General features: G+C 35.9%; 1 protein-coding gene across 4 annotated transcripts; it reads right to left on the minus strand.

Annotated features, from left to right (window-relative positions):
* Positions 1 to 2,041: 2,041 nt before the first annotated feature.
* On the minus strand, positions 2,042 to 16,312 carry Zranb2 (zinc finger RANBP2-type containing 2). 4 transcript variants are annotated; one of them, XM_004841445.4, is made up of 11 exons: positions 16,116 to 16,312; positions 13,858 to 13,910; positions 13,657 to 13,765; positions 12,625 to 12,707; positions 10,291 to 10,367; positions 9,925 to 10,059; positions 8,698 to 8,861; positions 7,452 to 7,538; positions 5,349 to 5,507; positions 4,282 to 4,356; positions 3,492 to 3,741 (listed from the first exon to the last, which is right to left on the minus strand). In XM_004841445.4, the coding sequence occupies exons 1-10, from the start codon at positions 16,169 to 16,171 to the stop codon at positions 4,323 to 4,325; spliced, it is 957 nt and encodes a 318-aa protein (XP_004841502.1). In that variant the 5' UTR covers positions 16,172 to 16,312; the 3' UTR covers positions 3,492 to 3,741; positions 4,282 to 4,322. The 4 variants fall into 4 exon arrangements, 3 of the variants coding, with proteins under 3 accessions (XP_004841501.1, XP_004841504.1, XP_004841502.1); XR_002393670.2 differs by having other exon boundaries at positions 3,681 to 3,741; positions 4,282 to 4,352; XM_004841444.4 differs by lacking the exon at positions 4,282 to 4,356 and having other exon boundaries at positions 2,042 to 3,741.
* Positions 16,313 to 20,810: the final 4,498 nt, after the last annotated feature.

Genomic DNA, 20,810 nt, shown 5'->3' on the forward strand with positions numbered 1-20,810 from the left:
AACATCATTCCTCATACAAGCTTTTCCCCTTTGGCTCCCTTTAAAAATTTTTCTATTCCTGGCTTTCAGCAATTTAATTGAGTCTTCCCTGTGTGGTTTCCTCTGAGGCTCTCAAGAGCATCTTGCATTTTTGGTTCCCAGTCTTCTCTTTAGACTTGATCTTCTAAATACCTCCATAAACATCTGTGAAGCTCCTTTTTGGTATTCTATGAACATGAGTCTTTGTCCTCACTACTTCCACCTCACCTCAGGAAGAATACAAAGCTCCATAAACTCCTTGCAATGAGACCTGCAAACTTGGTCAAGGGAGTAAACTGCAAGGACGCATGAACTGAATCTGTTTTCTTGGATTACCATTGCTAATATATGAAAAATGCTGTTTGGTGTTACAGGTGGAAGAATAAATCTGGGCTTAAATAAGTTCTCTGCTCCCATTTGTACTTCTCATCCTCAAATTTGTGTATTATCTATTATTTTTCTGTATTCATCAAGTAAAAGCTCAGTGAATTTAATTGTTTTCCCCATTACAGGCTTTCAAAGGCACATCTCCCAGCTTAACCCTACTGGTGTTGCCAAATCATTTATTCTCATTAAAAAAAAAAAAAACCCAAACCTCATTATTTGTCACAAGGAAGTAATTCCAAACTCTTACTGCCTAGTTTTGTTACTAATTCCCAGTTTAACTCTGTGGTCAGAAAACCTTGATATAAATCTGTTCAGAACTGCTTTATAGTCCAACATTTACGTAAGTAAATGTTTCATGTGTAATTGTCCAAAAAATTTGCGCGCAACTTCTGAGTCTTATCTTCCACTGAAGCACAGCTGGATTGGTAACTCCAAAGTTTTCTCAAGTTTGTGAAGAAATGGCCTTATTAAGCTTTAACAGGGAAAAAAATAAGGTTCAGCTTGACACTTAAAAGTCTATCAACTGGTTTGTATAGTGGTCCTTCTTACAAGTATGAATTCAAAATAAAAGCTTTATCAATCAAAGCATGTTTTTCAATAAGCAAGTATTTATTCTATATCAGCACTGGGGAAAACTGTAACTGATCAAAAGCACTTAAGTTAAAAAGAAGTAAGAGATATTAGCCGACTCTTTCACCTAACACTGAATGTTGCTAAAATGAAATACTATGCTTAGGGTCAGAGATTTTAGGGCAAGAGAACCCCTTTCAGGAATTTCACTCAAGTTCTACAGAAACTCAAGAGACAGCAGGCATGGCATCCTAAATTTAGTTCTAAATAGAGTCACAAAAGTTGAAGGAGAAGGAACAGCACTCAAGTGAGTGGAGTGTGTTCTTGGTGAAAACCTGTTACTTATTCAGCACAGCTAACCTATAGGTTTTGTGGGGGAGATGTGAATACTAAAAAAACCATATTTTTATTGTATGTAAATGGTTTTAGTTTAATTCTGGACAGCCCTAAAGGTGGTAAAGAAATGACATAAACCAAATTTTACTATAGTTAAGAATATTCTGGAATCTAAGAGTCAATCAATGCTCAATGAAGCAAACTAAGTACTACTAAAAACCTAGTGCATACCACAAGACAATTTAGGAGTCAAATGCAATATCCCAGCCTATAAACCAAAGCAGTGGGTAGTGTTAACAGAGCAGTGTGGGTTTGAAGATCAGGGAACATTTCAATTCTAGACAATTGAGACTTTGTTTCAAATGGGAAGGCAAATGAGAAATCTAAAGGTTCCTCAAATTACTGATGTTGTTAAGTGTGAAATACATAAGATAGTAGAGTGGTTTGACATTAAAAATGATACAGGAGGCAGATATACATATTTAGTGCTCTATAAAGAGTTAATAAGCATTAAGAATTTTCTTTAAAGAATTTTTATATATGTAATAATCATATATACACACTCTAAAGTCAGCACTGAGAATTCTTAGTATCCCAGGTCATGTACTAATCATGGTCTTTGAATGTTTAAAACCAACCACTCACATAAAAAGCAAATACAAAGAGGTTCAAAACTAAACAATTAAAAGGAAAACTGTAGTTAGGTGAAAAATGCACATTAAGTCACAGCTTAGAAATCTCTAGTTTATTTCTAACAAACACCACTTGATGCTTGACTCACAGACTTTATTTACATTTCTCTACAGCATCATTTCCTTATGAAATGAACTAGTACAGCTTAGTTAAACCAAATGAAATCATAATCATCTGAATTGTCTATCAACTCCTATTAGCTAAATTTATAACCTTGCAATTGCTTAGTACAGTCGAAGTTTTAAACACAGAAAGCACAAGAATAAACGAATGGTAACATGTAGAATCTAGATGATCATCTGAGCAACTTAGAAGGTGGGCTTTCGAAAAGTCTGAGGCACAATTACAAGAGTAAAAGTTCTTGTGCAACCTACAGTAAATGCAGCAAGGAAAATTAAGACATAAAAAACATGGGAAAGCTCATTGTAAAAATATTATCAAAATATTTCTACATAAGATATTTTGTATTCACCTTTAGATTAGCTGAGAACACTTTAAAATAAAAAACAAATATAATTTTGTTTGGTCTGTCTACTAAACACCTTGTTTTTATTTAAACTGCAGCAGACAATGTTAGAACAAAAGAGAAATCAGTACCCTATAACAAAAAGATCCCAAGCACAACTGTTGATTTCCCTTCATATACTTACCTTGCATTGTCAGTGAAGATACTGTTGAGAAACTTTTTTTCAAACCAGAAAACAAAATGGAGCTCGTGACCAGATTTTAATTCTGAGAAATAAAACTCTGAAAGCATTTTAAGCCATAAGTTTTTTCATGTAAAAAGGAAAAATAATGATTGTTTTTATTATGCAGAAATGAGCATTCAATTGTTATTCAGAAGAAAATGTTATGTACTATGTTTAAAGTTACACATCTCAAGGCAAAAGTTCACTTCAATTCACGTCTCTGTTGGGCCTCCATCAAAAAAAGAGTAACACTTCAAAATCTTTCTTCAATTTGTCAAGTACAATTTAGCCTTTTCTAACCTACTGAATTTGGTAACTAGATTTTTTTCTAAAGGACACTGCACAAACCTTTTTAAACTTTTACTCAGAATAAACATTTTGCAATATAGGCAACCATATTACTAGGGAACAGATAAACTAGTAAGAGTTTCTTTCCTTGCCCAAATTATGGGTCCGAAAGGGAAATGCATAACACCTTATTCCTTCTGCAACCCACAAGATTTGTCTGCATTTAATGTGGTGATGCAAAACTGGCAGAAAATTACATGAAAGAGAGACAATGAATGACTGTAAGGCACCCAAAGCACAGGGAATTTAAGATGAAGTTTCCAGTTGGTTGTTTTATAACTTAGTTTAAATTTTTATGGCAGGAATCACTGGCATAGATTAAAAATACAAACAGTTTAATTTCTTTTCCAGATCAACATAGCAGATTTTTCCCAGAGTCCTTGTTGAAGCTGAGATGGTTTTAAGTAAATGGATGTAAATAATGAACAAAAGAGCTTCTACTTTGGGACATTATGGCTTAAAATGCAATTCACTTTTAATTTCACAAATAAACACATTGTATTATTCTGAAAAACAATAAAGGCATGCACCTCTACTAGCAGATTTAGCACTTCTGACCAAGTAAGACATCAACTTCTTAAAAAGTGTTTCATGCACTGTACTGGATTTTTTTTTTAAGATGTAAATTTTAATACATTATTTCTTTTTTGAACTTGAACGGGAACCAGAATGGGATGATCCAGAAGATGACCTGTGGTGCCTGTAAGACATAATGGAGAAAGCAGGCAACTAGTAAGTTAGCGGTAGATTTCAGCATTCATTCTAAAGACTACAAAAAAAATAAATACCTTGATGCTGGCAAAAGGAATAATTAAGAATTAAGATGTAAGCTTACATAAACAAAATTATCTGGTATTTAGACTTCTGATGTGAGCCCAGTAATGGTACAACTGTAATCAAAATTCTCTACATTTTAAAAGTATCTTCTCATTTCAAAATATAGCCACCTCTCAATTATTTAAGGTAATGAAGAAAAGCCTTGCAAAAATGCATAAAATTACACACAATGTACAACAGAGACATGTAAACTTGGTAAGGGAAGTGTAACTAAACCAGTTTCTCTGCTATACTACATAAAGTGTAATAAGCCTGTAAAATAGATATAGCAAGGCTTCTGATTGTGTATGAAAAAATATATTCATAAATAATTAAGTTTTGGAAATCTAGGTCACACAAAATGACTGTACAATTAGTTATAGTGTTATATTCATGCAGCTAATATGAATAATTCAATATCAACCTGGGTAAAGTAGTGGTGTTCCGTAGGGGTTGGCCCTGGGCTCAGGGTTGTTTAGTGTTTTCACCAATCACCTGGCTTATGGAATAGAGAACACGTTCATTAAGTTTAGATGACAACAAACTAGGGGGTTATATGTGGCTAAGATAAAAATTTGCGGAAGTGATAAGAAAGCAACAGAATGAATTTCACTCAAGTACAGCGTAATTTTCTTACAAAGAAACAAATACATGTAAACAAGACAATGTGTAATCAGTTTCAAAATGTGAACTAGCAAAACTAATCATTCTGTACAAGTAGGAATAAGATAATCCTACTAGTGAACCCAGCTATTATCATTCTTTATAATACCTCTTTTACAAGCTAAGAGGATATGGCCAATCTGCAAAATTATGAATGAAGCTATTAAAATGATTAAATAATTAGACACTGAGAACCAAGAAAAAATAATAAAATTGAATAATTTATCAGCCTGTTGTAGAAATGGCTGACAGTTAACAATTTTATTCCTCAAATTTTAAAATGTCAATACAGACAATGTAATTTAGTAAAGGTACTTCTTAAAAAAATGGATTTGGACCGCAAGAAGCTATGCGGAATAACTTCCTTATAGATAAAGGGCAAGAAACAATTTGCTATGGAAATGCACTTATATATATTTTAAAGGAGGACAGATCCCCAATGATCTACAAGTTTAACATTTTATTAAGTGCCCTGAAATCTCTACCATTTTGAATACTTAACTGACAATAGCATAATTAATATAAAAATCAACCTGCAAATTACTTCAAATCAACATACAGCTTCTGAACTACAATCTTTAGAAGACAAAAATAACCGAGAGTTGGCTATAATAATGGAAATAAAAATTTACAATTATCAGAGAATAGTTTGATCTACAACTTATTTCTAAACTTGATTTAAGTACAAAAGTAAACAAAGTCATCTTGTTCTTGATGTTTTAAAGATAAGAAGTATAAATTAAAGTTGGAGCCTAACACTAGACTAGAAAATCTGTCTATTAAATACACTTTAAGAACACCCATTCTTATTTCTACAGAAACCCAAACCTTTCGGGTGACCGTGATCTTGTTCGTCTTTTTTTTCGATCACCAGGAGAAGAAGATCTAGAACGACTTCTCTTTCTGTTCCTCTCAGGAGATGATGATGAACTTGAATATGATCTTTTTCGTGGGGAAGAAGAGCCCCTGTGGGACCTGGAGCTGGATCTTCATTGATTGAGAAACAAATCAAACATTTCATTAAAAAAAGAAATGAAGAAGATTGTTCAGTTTCCAAAAACAAGCAAACAGAATTTATAACTATGAAGATTTATAAGAAAGAATACTTACTGCTTATACTCAACAGAAGACTTCTGGATCAACCATGAAAATATTCTATTTAAATACAATTATTTTAATTACATCTCTTTTTAAGAGTCTTAAATATTCATTGCTTGTAAGTGAAAATCAGCTTACATAGAATTTATTTTTTCTATGTTTAAAGTTTTTCAATTTAAAGTACATAAATTAATAAAAGCAACAAATAACTGTAATTGTGTGTCTTAATATTCAGAAAATACCTCCTCGCATTTGGGGAGAATGTATGTTATATATAACTTCCAGGGGAAAATAAACGTATTTCCTTGTGGAATTATACAACTCATTAATCAAGATGTTACAGAAAAATGAGATATTGTACAGGAACAAGAACATTAACTATAGGAAATTGCTAAATATTCAAAGAAAAATGATTAACTTTTAGGACTTGATTTATATTCACAATATTTTTATGAAGTAATTATTCATGAAGTATGACGTGTTGACATTCACATGTTTCAGGCAGAAGTAAATGTGCAATAATTAAAAGAAAATTTTTTCTTCATTTACCTATTTTAGTTGAAGGAATTTAGCTCAAACTTCCCAAAAAATTCACCTTTGGGCTTAAAATAAACCAGAAAGCCCAAAAGGAGAATTCTTTGGAAAGTTATGAGCAATAAAAATGTTTTGGAATATGAAGGTTATTCTGTAAACCTTAATTACAGTGTTTCCCAAAAGGAATACCAAAACTTAAGGATTTTCATTTAAGAGGCATGAAAGTAAAAAATGTAATATTAATATATAATAAGAAAAAACATTTGCTCTCTATTTTGTATTGAGTTAATACAGATGTGCATTATCATTCTTTTCTCTGCAATATGGTTAAACTACAGTTGCTCTGAAACGCTAGCTTTGGCTCAAGCTAGTAATTGTCATTATTAAACTTCAGTGTGAATTTCCATGTTAAGTTGGATTTCAGTGTTTTCTGTAACTTAAAAGCAAACACAGCACATTTTGACTAGTATGTCTAGAGAGCAATACTAGTTTTTATACAAATTAGTTCCCCTTTATGGTTTAATTAAATGCAACTTAGGTTAACAGCAATGATTAAGAACATGTTCTACCTAAACTAACCAACCATACTGTACTTGATGCAGGTTTTTTTTGTGGAGACAGGGTCTTGCTATGTAGTTCACACTGGCCTTGAACTATGTAGCCCCCAGGCTGGCCTCAAACTCTTGGCAAACCTCCTACCTCAGCCTCCTGAGCGCTAGGATTACAGGGGTGTACCACCACACCTGACTCTACTTGATTTAGTTTTAAGAAGGATGTCTATTCTACAAATACTGTTTATAATATTGTTTAAAATTACAGAGAATTGAAAATATGTACATAATACTCCCCATGAACTTTAACATAAATAACAAAGTTACTTCTGTTAGGAATTGGCTTCCAAAACAAACCTTGTTTTGAGGCAGTTACTTTTTTCTTTTAATAATAAAATTTCCACTTGCAATATTCATTTTGCTTGAACTGATCTACAAAAACGTTAATATGCTAGAGATCTGATGGTAAGACTTGGTTCACCTTCCTACTTTACATCTTATTACCAAAATAACAAACTTTGCATACATAATGTGAAAAAGCCACTTTAAGTCAATCATGGGAATGTCTTGGCACATTGCTGGCAATGGAAACATTTCATGGTGAGAAAATTAAGCTGAGGCAAGTGCATTAGTTTTCTAATGCTGAAATAAACAGACAAGTAGAAGCAAAATAAGGGGGAAAAAAGCAGCAACACCTTCTGCAGCCTATTTTTCTCTCTGCTTTACAGAGAGATGCTACCTCATTCACCTTGATTTCGACCCACGAGATCTCGAACGTTCTCTGGAACTGGAACGAGATCTTGACTGCGAACTGGAAGAACTTCTTGAACGGGACCTGGAACAACATGGAAGCATTTTTTTTTTCCAGGACCACTTAACTGAGCTTTGTGCTATGAACACTGAAAGAAAAATATGCATTAGAGTTCATGTTCATATAAAAAAATAACTGTACAAGACAAATATTTTCAAAACAAAGTATTTTAACAAAGCTTTTTAATGAAAGATTTAAAAATCAACTATTACTTTTTACTGATTAAATTACACTGAAATCATTAAGACTGTAATTAGAAGTCACCCAGGACTAACATATCCAAGAGACAGAATGTATAGTTTATTATTTAACTACTCTGGAGTGTTGCTAAAACTAGTTCTATTTCCTTGGTGTTTACCTAGCATTACATGTTAAATGCCAATGATACCTGATCATTATGCTTTTCTACTTACTGTTAGGGGATTAAAATATATTAATAATCCTGCTACAGCTATACATGAAATTCACCTAATTCACATTTTTAATTTGTTCCTTCAGAAAGAGTTCATTACATTTTTATCTGAAAATTATTTTAGTTACTATTTTATGCTTTCAGGCTTTATATTCAACTGATGAATAATGTTAAAGTTCTTATTATCTAATACTTTATTCCAAAATATGTTTAAAATCAATGACCCTGGTATTACTTGTGAACAGGATTTTTCAAGAGAAGGCTGTTTAAAGCACTGGTTTTCTCTCAGCTAAAATTTTATCTACAAAACCAAAGAATACGCATTTCATGCGAACAAACAAAAGAATATTCAAGTACAACACCAACTGAGTCTTTTTTATTCCTAGACATCCCAAAATTTTGAGAAGTCAAAAGAACTAGAAGGAAGGTCAAACAAGTTCCTTTATTTGGAATACTGACATCAAACTGAAGTATTAAAAGTTGTATAAGCAATTATCTCAGTGATGTCTAGGAAATCGCTGTACTAGCTTTTAACATCTTGTATGCTAAAATAGGGGAAGGAAGTTTCATGCTAAGATTCTGCATCTCTAAAAATACCAGACAGTATCTACAGGGCACCAAGATGAAAAGTCTTTTAAATGGTGACATGAACGAAATTTTAAAAGTAGAAAGTAAAGCTATTTAGTTAAAACAAAACAAAACAAATTTATAAATAAAAAAGTTAGATACTGACATTTTGACTGGTGTTACCCTTGACCTGTACCCGTTTACCTGGACCTAGACCTTGAACTTGAGGGGGAGGATGAGCGAGATGAAGATCGTGAAGATCGAGACTTTGATCGACTTCTTCTATTAGATTTCTTTTTATTACTATCTTCTTCTTCACTGGCATCAAGATTATATTTTGAGAGATCAGCATCATCTTCATCCTCATCCTAATAAAAATTCAATTGTACATTTAGACATTTAGGTATTGATGGTACCTATTAGGAAAGATGAATAGCTCCCTGTAGTAGGAGACTCTATGGATATATCATCAATAGCTCAAAGAAAATTCACTGTCAGTTCTGGAATTTAATAATTCATCTCAGCTAAACAGATTTGATTACTGTCTCAGTTCGAATGTAAACCTAGAAGTCATATACATTTCCTCTTCTGTCACAACCTGTTCCCACTTACCAAGTTAGCTATAGCATTTTCAATTCTAATACTTTAAAAGTCCCTGATCCTATGTTTAGTCTGAGTTAGGGATTCTGTTCTTTTTCTCTATTATTGCAATAATCTCTTAGCTCATCTCCCTAACTCTAAAAATCTACTTTGCCTCTCTAATATCTCAACGTACAGAGACTCATCAACCCGAAGAATAAACCAGATAAATATAACTCATTTGGGTCTTCAACTCTTGCACTTCAGGGCCTCTTATGATCAGACTCAAAGGTGCCCTGAATTTACATCTATGAGAACCAGACCATAAAATCTTAACACCCTGGCCCCACAGAACACACATCACTGAAGAGGTTTGTTTTCCCCGTTCTCTCCTTTGCTCTAACCATAGTGGTCTATGCAGGATACGTTTTTTGAATGTTGCTGGCTTGTTCCCTACTTACAGAAACCATAAATGCTGTTCTGTCTGAAGGTGCTCTTACCCCAGCTCTTCCTGGTGGCTCCTTCATATCATTCCAATCTCAACTCAAATTTCACCTTCTCAGAAATTACCCACTGAGATCAAAGTAGCTCTTTTTATTATGTATTTAACCACATCACATGTCTTCCACAGCATCCTGTCTTCCTACTACCTTATTTTTATATGCCTCCAATAGGGAAGGATGCTTCTGACTTGAACAGTCTTACATCTTCAAAACAAACTATGCTCAGCAGTGTGGAAACAACTCATTGTGAACACGTATCTTCACCAAAGGTCCATGGATGTCAAACACACTCATATCACATAGTGTCTTAATTAAGACAAAGGGGAAGTTGGACACAGAAACTGCTTACCTCATCTAATTTATATTTAGAAAGATCTGCATCCTCATCCTCTTCTTCTCCCTCTGATTCTTTATCATCAACTTCCTTTAATATAGATGCAGGACCAACTGCCTTCCCTCTGTACTTTTTCTTTTTACGTCCAAACTAGAGAAAAGGGATCAATGCATTTTTATAAGCTGAAAATGCGTTGAAATTAATATTATCTAAAAAATTATTTTTCCTATTATTTACGGCAGTTACAATTTCCTACAAAATAGTAAAGTAGAAGTCTCAAACTGTACTTACAAAAATGAGACATTTAAAAATATTCCTCTAAAGATATTTTCTAACATATTTTCCTAATTTGTATTAAATCTGTATACTTAAATAACTTACTTCATCATATTCTCCATCAGATTCTTCTCTTTCTATATATTCAACATTTTCTCTTTCATTAAAACCACCACCATATCCTAAAAAAGGGGTGTAAGAATTCATTTAAGAAACATTATGTTCACCATTACTTGCAAAAAACAGAAAATCTAATCAATAGCAGTAGCCTATCCATGCTATATTACTAATCTTTTAAAAGCAAGTTAAAAGTCACTACTGATACCACTCTCAAAGTCAGAGATCTTAGTTGGAAAGTCATGACTGTATTTCTAGCTCCTTTCAATTTTAAACTGTCCTATATAAAAAGTAATTTATGAAATATATGAATGGAAAACATCTCCTTAAACTTCTGCTATAACCATGTTTTAAGAGGATTTTTATCGGTACCATATCCTAATTCTTTTGGGAGGAGCAGGCCTAATAAGAACCATGAATCAAATTCCACTGTCTTCCAACGCTAGATAGTTTGAAATCTTTCAGACTATCTAAACTGAAATTTTGCTGAGGTAAAGTGTAGTACGGGTCACTAAGCAGAACTTCAAAAATTTTTACTTTGTAATTCCTAAAAATTATGGTAAAAAAGGCAGAATAAGAGTCATCCTTTGTCCTTGGTTTAATTGATTTTAACATAACTGCTTTTTAGTACTCAAGTTCTCTGAAGTACAAACCTTCAGGTTAAAAATATTCTATTAATAAGTTGTTAAGACCAGCAAATCACTATTCTCTGATCAAGAGTGAAGAATTTAACTGGTCACATATTCCAGAGCAGTATCAGTACATAAGGCCAGTGATTCCTATGTTTAAAGACTTCATAAGCCAGCAAAATGACTTTAAATTTGCCAGTCCTGAGCATAAAAAAAATCTCACATTTTCATTTTACTTTCTAAAAGAAAATCACACCAATAAAACACCTTTGATTATATTCTGTCCCAGCAAACACTTCAACATTGTCCCATTCTTTCCTACAAGCTACAGAAAAAGAAACAGGTTGAAAACAAAGAGATTAATATATGTGATATGAACTTGTACAATAAAGCTGATCCATACTTTCTCTACACATGGAAAACACAGTAAGAAGCCTTCTACCATGAGAAAACATAAATGTCATTTACACTAAATAGGTGAAATAGAGAAATGGTATGTATGCTTCAATTCTAGTATTTTAAAACTAGAAGAGTGTAAAAAATTTTCCTTCTATTGTCATCTCCCTGACGCACTCTTCTCTACAAAAATTGGTGACAGCATTTCAAATGACCTTGTCACTCCCTTATTAAATATCTTTCAGGTTCCTCCAATTGTATTAATAAAACATAAACTCCTTACTATGATTCACATGGCCTTTACCTATGCTGGACGTGTTTTCTCGGAGCTAACTAGTTTATCCAATATATGAAATACTTTCAAGTCTTAGGCTCTTCACAAAAGCTATTTGTTCTCATATGAATTATAGTTCCTCAAACTGTTATTTGGTTAATTCATCATCTTCTTAAATACAGCTTTCTCAAAGAAGGTAGTATTTTGTTTACCAAGATGATCCAAGCCAAGTGAATAGTGGTCTATAAATACTTTTTCAATAAACAAGAGTTCAGTTTGGAAAAACAAACACACACACACCCATCCAACTCTCTGGCTCAAATGAGCAGAAGATTATTTTTTCATGACAAGACAGAGTGACACAACATTAGTTTTACACAATTTAAAAAGGTGGATGATAAAGCTGGATGTGAAGTATACAAATACATGGTTGGGCTAACTGCTGATAATGGGAAGACTATGTTCTGCCAGATAAATTTTCATTTTACCGCTGACAACAGAGAGACAGTGGTAAACTCTAATTTCAGCCAATGATTACCAAACATCGCCCAAATAATTTGTAGGTTTCCAGGACCCATCTACAAAGAATTTCAAAAGTTCCATCTTAAGAATTTGCATTTTCAGAGTTTCTCAGATGATTCTAACACAGTCAAATTTGAGAATTACTGCCTGAGCTTTAGAGGAAAACTTTTAAAATGCCCTTTTGCCCTTATTGTTGTACTAGCATATCAAGTGAACAAAAAATACTGTATCATTATCAATTAACCAGGGGGAAGCAGGTGGCAAGCTTATCTAAAAGTATACCAATATCCCCACATAGAGCTCCCTACTTCTAATTTATAAACTAAAATTTTTAAAACAACTTTTTTTTAAGAAAGGGAAAAATTTCTCAGTGAAAATGTAAAGGCAGAACAAGCAGCATCCTCAATTAGTAATGCTGCTCTTTCGAGATGGTACTATTATGATTAATTCAACTTTTAGTTCTTTTAGAAATCATTTTGTTAAATATGGTTGTTGTTTTACCTGTTCTTTCTTCTAATTTAGCATACTTTGGAGTATTACACATGTTACACTCTGATCTTCTGGCCCAATTCACATTACTGCAACTATAAAAATGAAAAATACCATATCAGAAGGCTGTAATACAGTATTAGAAAAACAAATTATTAGACATTCTGAATTTCAAAATAAAAATTAGGATGAAATCACTAACAAAAGCAATGTTTACTAAAAGATAATATAAATGAAGAAAACACACACTGGCCTAGAGAATGTGGGCCCCAACAATGGACCAAATGACGTAGGCAGAGAATAAAATCTGTACAATATGAAAAGCACTATTATGATTTTGAAAAAGAGACAACAAATCGTAATTACTTCAAGTTAAAAGTCCCAGTAATTTTTCAGTCTTTAAATTCATCTCAAAGAAGGGTAGGGTTACAACCTTCAAGGAATCATAAGCACTAAATTCCACAGCATACCAAATCTACTGACTTAACAAACTGGAAGAAAATTTTCCACAAATTTAAAATCTAACAAATTTAAAATCTACAGGACTGGAAATTTATGAAAGATCCTTTTCTGGTTCAGTCCTCTTTCATATATGTAGGATTCATTTGAATGGCAGAAAAGATGGAAGTTGGAAAAATCAACACAGAACTAAGTCTAAAGTTGAAAATACATATTAAGAAACCTATCTAATCAGGAATAACTTTTTATGCTAGGCAATTTACAATTCTAAAATTATGCTTTAAGTACACAAAATGAATTCTGTGATGTATTTCACATTAATAGAAGCTAAAAATTTTCTGCGTTTTCTCCAGAGGGAGTTAAACTGTTACCCTTTCTCATTAGTTCATCTTAAAACAATTACTGATACACTTAGCCCATCATAGTAACAACTAGTATTAGTTTTAAAACACTAGTTTTAAAAGAATACCTACAATTTCTTCTCACTACACTTAAATGGGAAATAAAACTGCATAACGACCAAAAGACCTCTAATAACAGACAATTAAGAAGCATGGATACATTACAGTTACTTGAAATACATACGTTTTACATTGCCAGTCATTAGCACTAAACAGGCCTCGGCTCTTTTCTGCCAGAGTCTTTCCTATTTCAGTGCCCCCAGCTTTCATCATCTTGGCCTCAGTTGTTTTCTCTGAAAACAGAAAAATAACGGAAATGAATCCAGGGAAAATAAAGAAATTCCCTGTATACAGAGGACTAATACAACCTTCCTTAAATACTTACCCCGACCACATCGATTACAGCTGGTTCTTCTAGCAAAGTTTACATTTCCACATCTGAAAATAAAATGAAAAGCTCTTAGAAATATTGCTTAAATAAAATGGTTTTTATGTTTTCACTACATATTTAGAATGCAGAAACTGAAATCCATCTGAATCATGTTAATGTTAACATTAACTACAAAAAAACTTCCCAATTCAATCGAAAAAGAAATACATGGTTCAGAAAGTTACTCGAAAGAACTGATCTGGAGTCAACACCCAAAAATACTTATTTTCCATTTCTAGTTATATCATCCTGGTTATTTCTTCAGGATCTCTGTGCTTTGGTATCCTTATATTAGCACATATTGTTAATTAGAATGAAGTTCTCTTACCCAGTTAAAGTGAGATTCGACTCCCAACAATTACTGACAAGGGATCAGGAAGTTAAAAAACAAAAACACAACAAACTAATGCTCAATACTGAAAATAGTAAGATACATATAAAAATGTGTAAGCTTTATAATACAAGATCCTAGGGATCTGGGCCAGGGATGTAGCTCAATGGCGCCGCACCTGCCTAGCCAAGTGCAAAGTCCTGAGTTTGATTCCCGGTACCAGAAAACAAAAAATCCTAGGGGTGGACCAATGAGCAGAAAATTGATAAAGGAGGGAGGGCCTCACACAACTTGATGAAATGTTTTTTTTTACAGGCAGGAGGTGAAATGGTAAGAAGGAAGATAGGTTGTACTAAAACTGTAGATTCAATAATAAATAAATGAGCTTTATGGAATATTTGTCAAACCTGAAACCCAAAAGACAAAACCACAACCAATAACCTCAACACAGGAGTGAAAGGACTATAACGTTATGCTTATAGTTAACAAATACAAAACTAAAATTATTAATTCATTCACGTCACCTTACTAGTGCATACCTCTTATCAGCAAGGACGTTAATTGCTGTCAATGACATACAATGCTTAAGTGAAAAAAAAAAGACTAAGACTTCACACTAATAATACATTTGTGAAACATGAAATGACACTAAACTGAAAAACTGAACTATTTTTAGGTTGCTTTTCTCCCTTAAAGAGAGTATTAAGACCCTATCAGTGTTGAAAATATACTCTGAAAATGTCCCCTGGACTTATACATATTTTATTTTTAAAAATGAGTACAGGACTATGCATTTAATTCTTAAAGATTCCTACCTCAATGTCCGGATGTGTTGTCATTAAAGACAGACAACAGCACATCATTATACAGGTGACTAAAAATACAAGCCAGGAGTTGTTCTAAATCTTCTGAGTGCTTTCAACAGTGTCTTGGGATCACTCAGACTGATGGCATTCCTCACGTGTAACTTTCATTCTATTCAATATTATGAGTTAAGACTTCGTCTTCTAAATATTTAACTATTATCACCAGCTACCAATTTGTGAGTACATGCTACACTTAGGCCGTCGCTCAACACACACGCGTTACTTTCTGTGCTTATTACAGCGGAGTAATTCTATTCCTACGTTTCAAACAAAATGAGTCGCTTCCTTAGAGTTAGATAGTCCATAACGGAACTGAAATGAAACCCAAGCCTGTTCCACACAGGTTTCTTCCTTTGCTACCGGGAACTCTACCTAGAACTACAGGCGAGAAGCAAGAACACTTTCACGTGCGCTGGATCCTCCGGTGTTTCCCAGCGGGAGCAGCTCTGCGGCTGGGTCCTTCGGGAAGGCCTAACCAGGAAGCTTAGAGCGCACCGCCTTCAGGGCCAACATCGGGGAGCTCCGCGGGGCTGAGCAGCCAGGACGGTGGCCGGCGGCTCCCGGGAGGGACAGCTCAGCCCAGGCCTTCGAATCAAAGGTCAATAGAGAGTAAAGGTCCGGATTTCCCAGGGCAAAAGAGTGGACCCTGGGGACGAGATGAATACAGTGCGAGGAAGTCTGCTGGAGGGCACGAAACGAGCTGCAGGACGCAGAGAGACGACTCGGAAAAAGCAACGCGGTCGGGCAGGAGAGTAAAGTCCCGCGGGCGGCGGCTCCGCACGCCAGGGCCGGGCTACCGCGGGCAGCAAACCCAAGGCGCGAGGCCCGCGGCCGCAGCGAAGCGCCCTCCCTCCCCAAACGCCCGGTCCTGACGAGACGCGGCGCCCTCTTCCCGCCCTCGCCGCCTCCGCCGGGCTGTGGGCAGCGCCGAGGAGCTCGTAAACAGGAAATGCCCAACGGGCCACAAAAAGCCTCCTGACAAACCCCGCCCAGCTCGGGACCCTGCAGGAACTCACTTCTTGTCAGGGCAAATCCAGTCCCCGTCACTGACTCGGAAATTCTTGGTCGACATCTTGGACGCCGCCGCCGCCGCCCGTAGCTACGTCTTCACCGAGAAAGCGGGCCGGGGGCTTTCGGCACCTCAGGGCTGTCCGCGCACCGCCTGACTCCCGCCCGGCACTGCGGCAGGGTTTTAGAATGAGGGCGCAAGGCCGCGGTTGGCTTTGAACGTTTTTGCACAGACGAATGTGCCCGCGCACTTGTTTTCTCTAGACGAAAAGTTATAATACAACTGTATTTTTGTGGCTGAATTAACAGGCAGTCCCAGGACAGTCCCGGCAGGAGGGCTCCGTGGCACTAGAAGCTTCGGAGAGCCCCCTACAGGCGGGAGGACCCAAAGGAAAAGTACTTCCGTTTAGGTGGGCGGAGCTAGGGAAGAAGAGGCGGAAGTGCCCAAGTGACTGAGGAGGTTTCGGGGTCGTGGAATGGGAGTTACCTAGTCTACGTTTGGGACTGAGGTTGGGTGGGGTGTTCACGTTTTTGGAGAAATTATTTTATTAAAGGAAAAAAATATGTATTTTTTTTATTGTGTATTGGGGATGTCGTGTAGACATTTTTTTATTTTGGTACGGGGGATCGAACTCAGGACCTTGCGCTTGTGGGGCAGGCGCCAGAACCACTGAGCTAAATCCCCGGCCAGAAACCTATTATACATAAATAGGTGTAACATGCAAGCAGTATACCCAAGGGGACTAACCAGTAATTTTAAGAACCAGGGTGTTGTCAATGTTAAAATTACCAGTGTCTGTTCTAATATCACCCCACTACCTTCCTCCAGATATAACATTATCCTTTATTTTGGATTTGTTCCGTTTGAAAAAATCTGGTGTGTGTACATATATGTGTAATTTGGTAGGATAGTTAAGTACTTTTTTACTCTTGTCTTTATCCTTCTAAATTCATCCTATGTAGTTTCATGTACCTATATAGTTCCATTTCATTTCTATATACTTGTAATTCTTTTTTGACAATTTATCCCTTCCTTTCCCAGGTTTTGCCATTGCAAACAGCGCTACTAATGAGGATTTTTATGAATTCTGGTATCTGAATGCAAGTACTTTTAATATCTTTTTAGTTTTAATATTTGGTTTAAAATTTTTGGTAATTTTAACATATTGGTCTTTTAGGAGTTGGCAGCTGTTGATTATATTGTGTAATCACAGATTATTCTGGACACTGAATATTATATTGTGTAGACCGTGGGTCTTGTTAAAATCCATTGGGAAATATTGATTTTTAAATTTTGTTTTAGAAGATAATCAGTCCAGTCTGGTTCTGATGACAAGTTCAATCTCTGCTTCTCAGGATTCATGTTAGTTGGCTTCTCAAAGCCTTTGCTGTGTTCCTTCAAGTCTGTCCTACACATACAGGGATTATTTTGGTACTGTGGCAGCATTTTAAATCATAGTTCAGTTCACAGATCCTTTTGAGTGCTGCTTTAGTCTTTGCCCTACCCTGCATGTGTGTGGGCATGAGATTTGGGTGTGAACCCCTTCTCCAGCTCTCTCCTATGATATATTTCTCTCACATGCTGTCTCATGAGGTCCCCTTTTCCTCATCCTTTTGTCAGAAATATGAGGTTTCTCTTGGAGTTTTAGCTGCCTTTCATAGCTACAGCTGTTGACTATGGCCTGATGTGGGCAAAGTAGTGAAAGGAAAAGGAGAAAATATTGCAGATTCCCTCCACATCCTTCACCCTATAGAGGCCTTCCCAGTTTCTTTGTATGTGAAGACAATTTCTCTTGGTGTTTATGTACCTAAAGCTAGACCCAAACCCTTGGGTCAACGTCCAGATTGAACCAAAACACAAACAAAAAGGAAGAAAATAATTTAAGTTTCCCCTACAAATTTCTGGCTTACAGAAGTCTCATTTCTCCATTCATCTGGTTAAAAAAAAAAAGGAATTTCTTAATTATTGCTGTCTCTGTTGCTACCACAGATTCACAAGGTGCCAGACCTCCAGTCAAAGCTATGAGAGAAAACAAACACAGATCATTTCTCTTAAGTTTTCATTTCTCATCCCAATTTGCATGTTTTTATTTACTTTTCAGAGAGCTAAGATCATAGTTTTGTGTGTGTGATCCTTAGTTTTTTCATTGTAATCAGTGGGAAAGGCAGGCTACAGTGAGCTTAACTGAATCTTGACTGGCACTGCAAATCAGGAGAAGGCAAATTAAAACCATAATGTACCGTGGCACAATGACACATGCCTGCGATCCCAAAACTCTGGGAGGAGGAGGCAGGAGGACTGCAGATATGAGCCCAGCCCTGGGCAGCTTAGCAACTGAACAAGATTTTGTCTCCAAATTAAAAAAAAATAAAATAAAAGGCCTTGGTTTCAACCCCCAGTTCCACAAAACAAACAGTACAAAACTATAATATAACGTTACCGGGCATCCATCAAAATGAATAAAATAAAAAATTCAGACAGTACCAAGTGATGGAGAGCATGTAGAGCAACAAGAATTCTTTTAAGCTACTGGTAGAAGTGTCAGTTGATCCATTCATGTATGATCTCCAAGTTGTGATGATTCAACTTACAATGTTTAAATGTTATGATGGCATGAAAGTGGTACATTCAGTAGAAATCAGAAGTTTGAACTTTGATCTTTTCTCAGTTTATTGATAGTTCAGCCTTACAATTCAGGGCAGTGGAGCCACAGCTCTCAGTCAGTCCACAGGATCCCGAAGTTAAACAACTGACACTGCAGTGCTCTGTGTTCCTGAGCTATTGTGTTCAATAAGCCAAGTCCACTAAATGCATTTTGGGGTTACAGTATTTGCAAGTTACAATGGGTTTATCATATGATATATTCTACTTTACAAAAGTAACCCTATAATAAGTTGAACTGTATTTGTACTTTGAAAAATGTCAGAATTTATTAAATCTGCCCTCTCACCCTGAAATTCCATTCCAAAGTATACTCCCTAAGAAATACACATATATGCGCTAAAGATTATATATAATGGTGTGTATAGCTGCATTATTACTATTATTTTTGTGGTACTGGAGATTGAACACAGGGCATTTGGACTATGCTACATCCCATGCCCCACTCCTTTAAAAAAAAAAATTGAGACAGGATCTGGTTAAGTCACTACATTCCCCAGGCTGTGATGGACTGTATGATCCTCCTATTTTATCTTTTTAGAATGCTGGGATTACAGGCATGTACCACCACACCTGGCTTGGATTGTTCTTAATAGTTCCAAGTGGAAGCTTCTCCACTGGTTATTAATGGTAGACTGAATAAATTGTCACATTCTCAGTGAATCCTCAGTGGACTTCCATAGACAGCAATAATAAAACAAATTACAACCCCATTGAACAGTATGGATGTCACCCTCAAATACAGTCTTGAATTAAAAAAGCCTGTCATAAAGTGGCATACGCTATGATTCCATTTACATGAAGTTTAAAAGCAGTGGAACTAATTGAGGCCAGTGATTACCCTTAGGAGTGGGGAGGAGATGGTGATTAGAAGGGGCTATGAAGAATGATGCATGCTATAGCTGGTAAATGACGTGCAATTACTGCTACAGAAATTTACTAACTAGTTAGTAAAGGTTTCCTGGAAGAGCCATATATCAGGAGAAAAATCCTCTACAGTAAGTCTGGGATAACATGAACAAAAAGTAAGGCTCTATCTGGGAATGACCAGAAGAAGTTATTTGCCTTCAAGGACTACTACTGATTTTTCAAAGAAAAATATTCCTGGAGTAGCTAAGGAATTTCATTCAACTATCCTGACTTGAAAGAGAACTCCCTTAAGACTTCCCATTCTTTTTATTCTAATTGTATCGTTACCAAACAGTCCTCTGATGGATACTTTTGTCTCCCCTCCTGGGTACATTTGCCCTACCATGATGGAATACCCGGAGAGTTATGCACACAAGTTATTCTTCTAGATTAAGTTCTCTTTATAGATGAATAAGTTTGCATTCTGCTGTGCATATAAGTTTCTTAGGGATTCTCTTAACATGTTGGTCCCACAGAGGTTAATTAGCTGCAGTAGAAGTGGTAAAGTTGAGTTTCTGAACTTAGTAATCTGGATGTGGATATTGTATTAGGGCTATCTCTGCTTGCAAGTAACGAAAACCAGAATACAGTAACTTAAGCCCCTCTCCCCAAGAGGGGTTAACAATGAAGGTTATAACAAAGACAAGGTATTAATGGAATGCCAGGGCAAGAGTGCATCGCAGATTCAGAAAGAGGCTAAGAGAAGCCACCCTGTGGTCCAGCAGTCCACTTTTTCAGTCTTTCCCCAACTTGCTCTGCGTACATGTTATGCTTTTCCTTCACGAAATCAACTCTCCCTGCTACTTAGTTCACAAGACAGAAGAAAGACTGCCCTTAGGCCTGAGCAAGCAGGGTCCTAACCTGGTTCTGCCTGCCAGAATGCTTTGGGTAACCTTCCTTGTAGTGTTGTTAGTGTTCTAGGGTGTTTTGGACCACCTGACACTGTGCCCAGAGGCCAAATCGAGTGCTGTGTGGGTCCTGAACAACAGAAGTCCGGAAATGTTTTGTTGCCCCCTAGTGGTGAGGACCTTTAAGCCCGGACATCCTAAATATTGGCCTCAGTCATTATCTGTCCCCTTCAGGGTCCTTTTGATCATGCTGCTCTTAACTGTGTAGATGGTTCATCAGGTGC

Source organism: Heterocephalus glaber, unplaced genomic scaffold, assembly GCF_053883595.1.
Source record: "Heterocephalus glaber isolate CG9 unplaced genomic scaffold, H.glaber_assembly_v1.0 deba00001442, whole genome shotgun sequence".
In the NCBI taxonomy this organism is placed as follows: domain Eukaryota; kingdom Metazoa; phylum Chordata; class Mammalia; order Rodentia; family Bathyergidae; genus Heterocephalus; species Heterocephalus glaber.

What these genes read in the sequence shown, in the direction of transcription:
- Zranb2 (XM_004841444.4), bottom strand. Translation starts at nt 16,171, where the DNA reads ATGTCGACCAAGAATTTCCGAGTCAGTGACGGGGACTGGATTTGCCCT. An exon ending in AATGACTGGCAATGTAAAAC is followed by an intron (nt 12,708 to 13,656) that starts GTATGTATTTCA and finishes TCATTTTTATAG; the next exon opens with TTGCAGTAATGTGAATTGGG. An exon ending in AGTTCAAGGTCTAGGTCCAG is followed by an intron (nt 7,539 to 8,697) that starts GTAAACGGGTAC and finishes ATGTTGTTCCAG; the next exon opens with GTCCCGTTCAAGAAGTTCTT.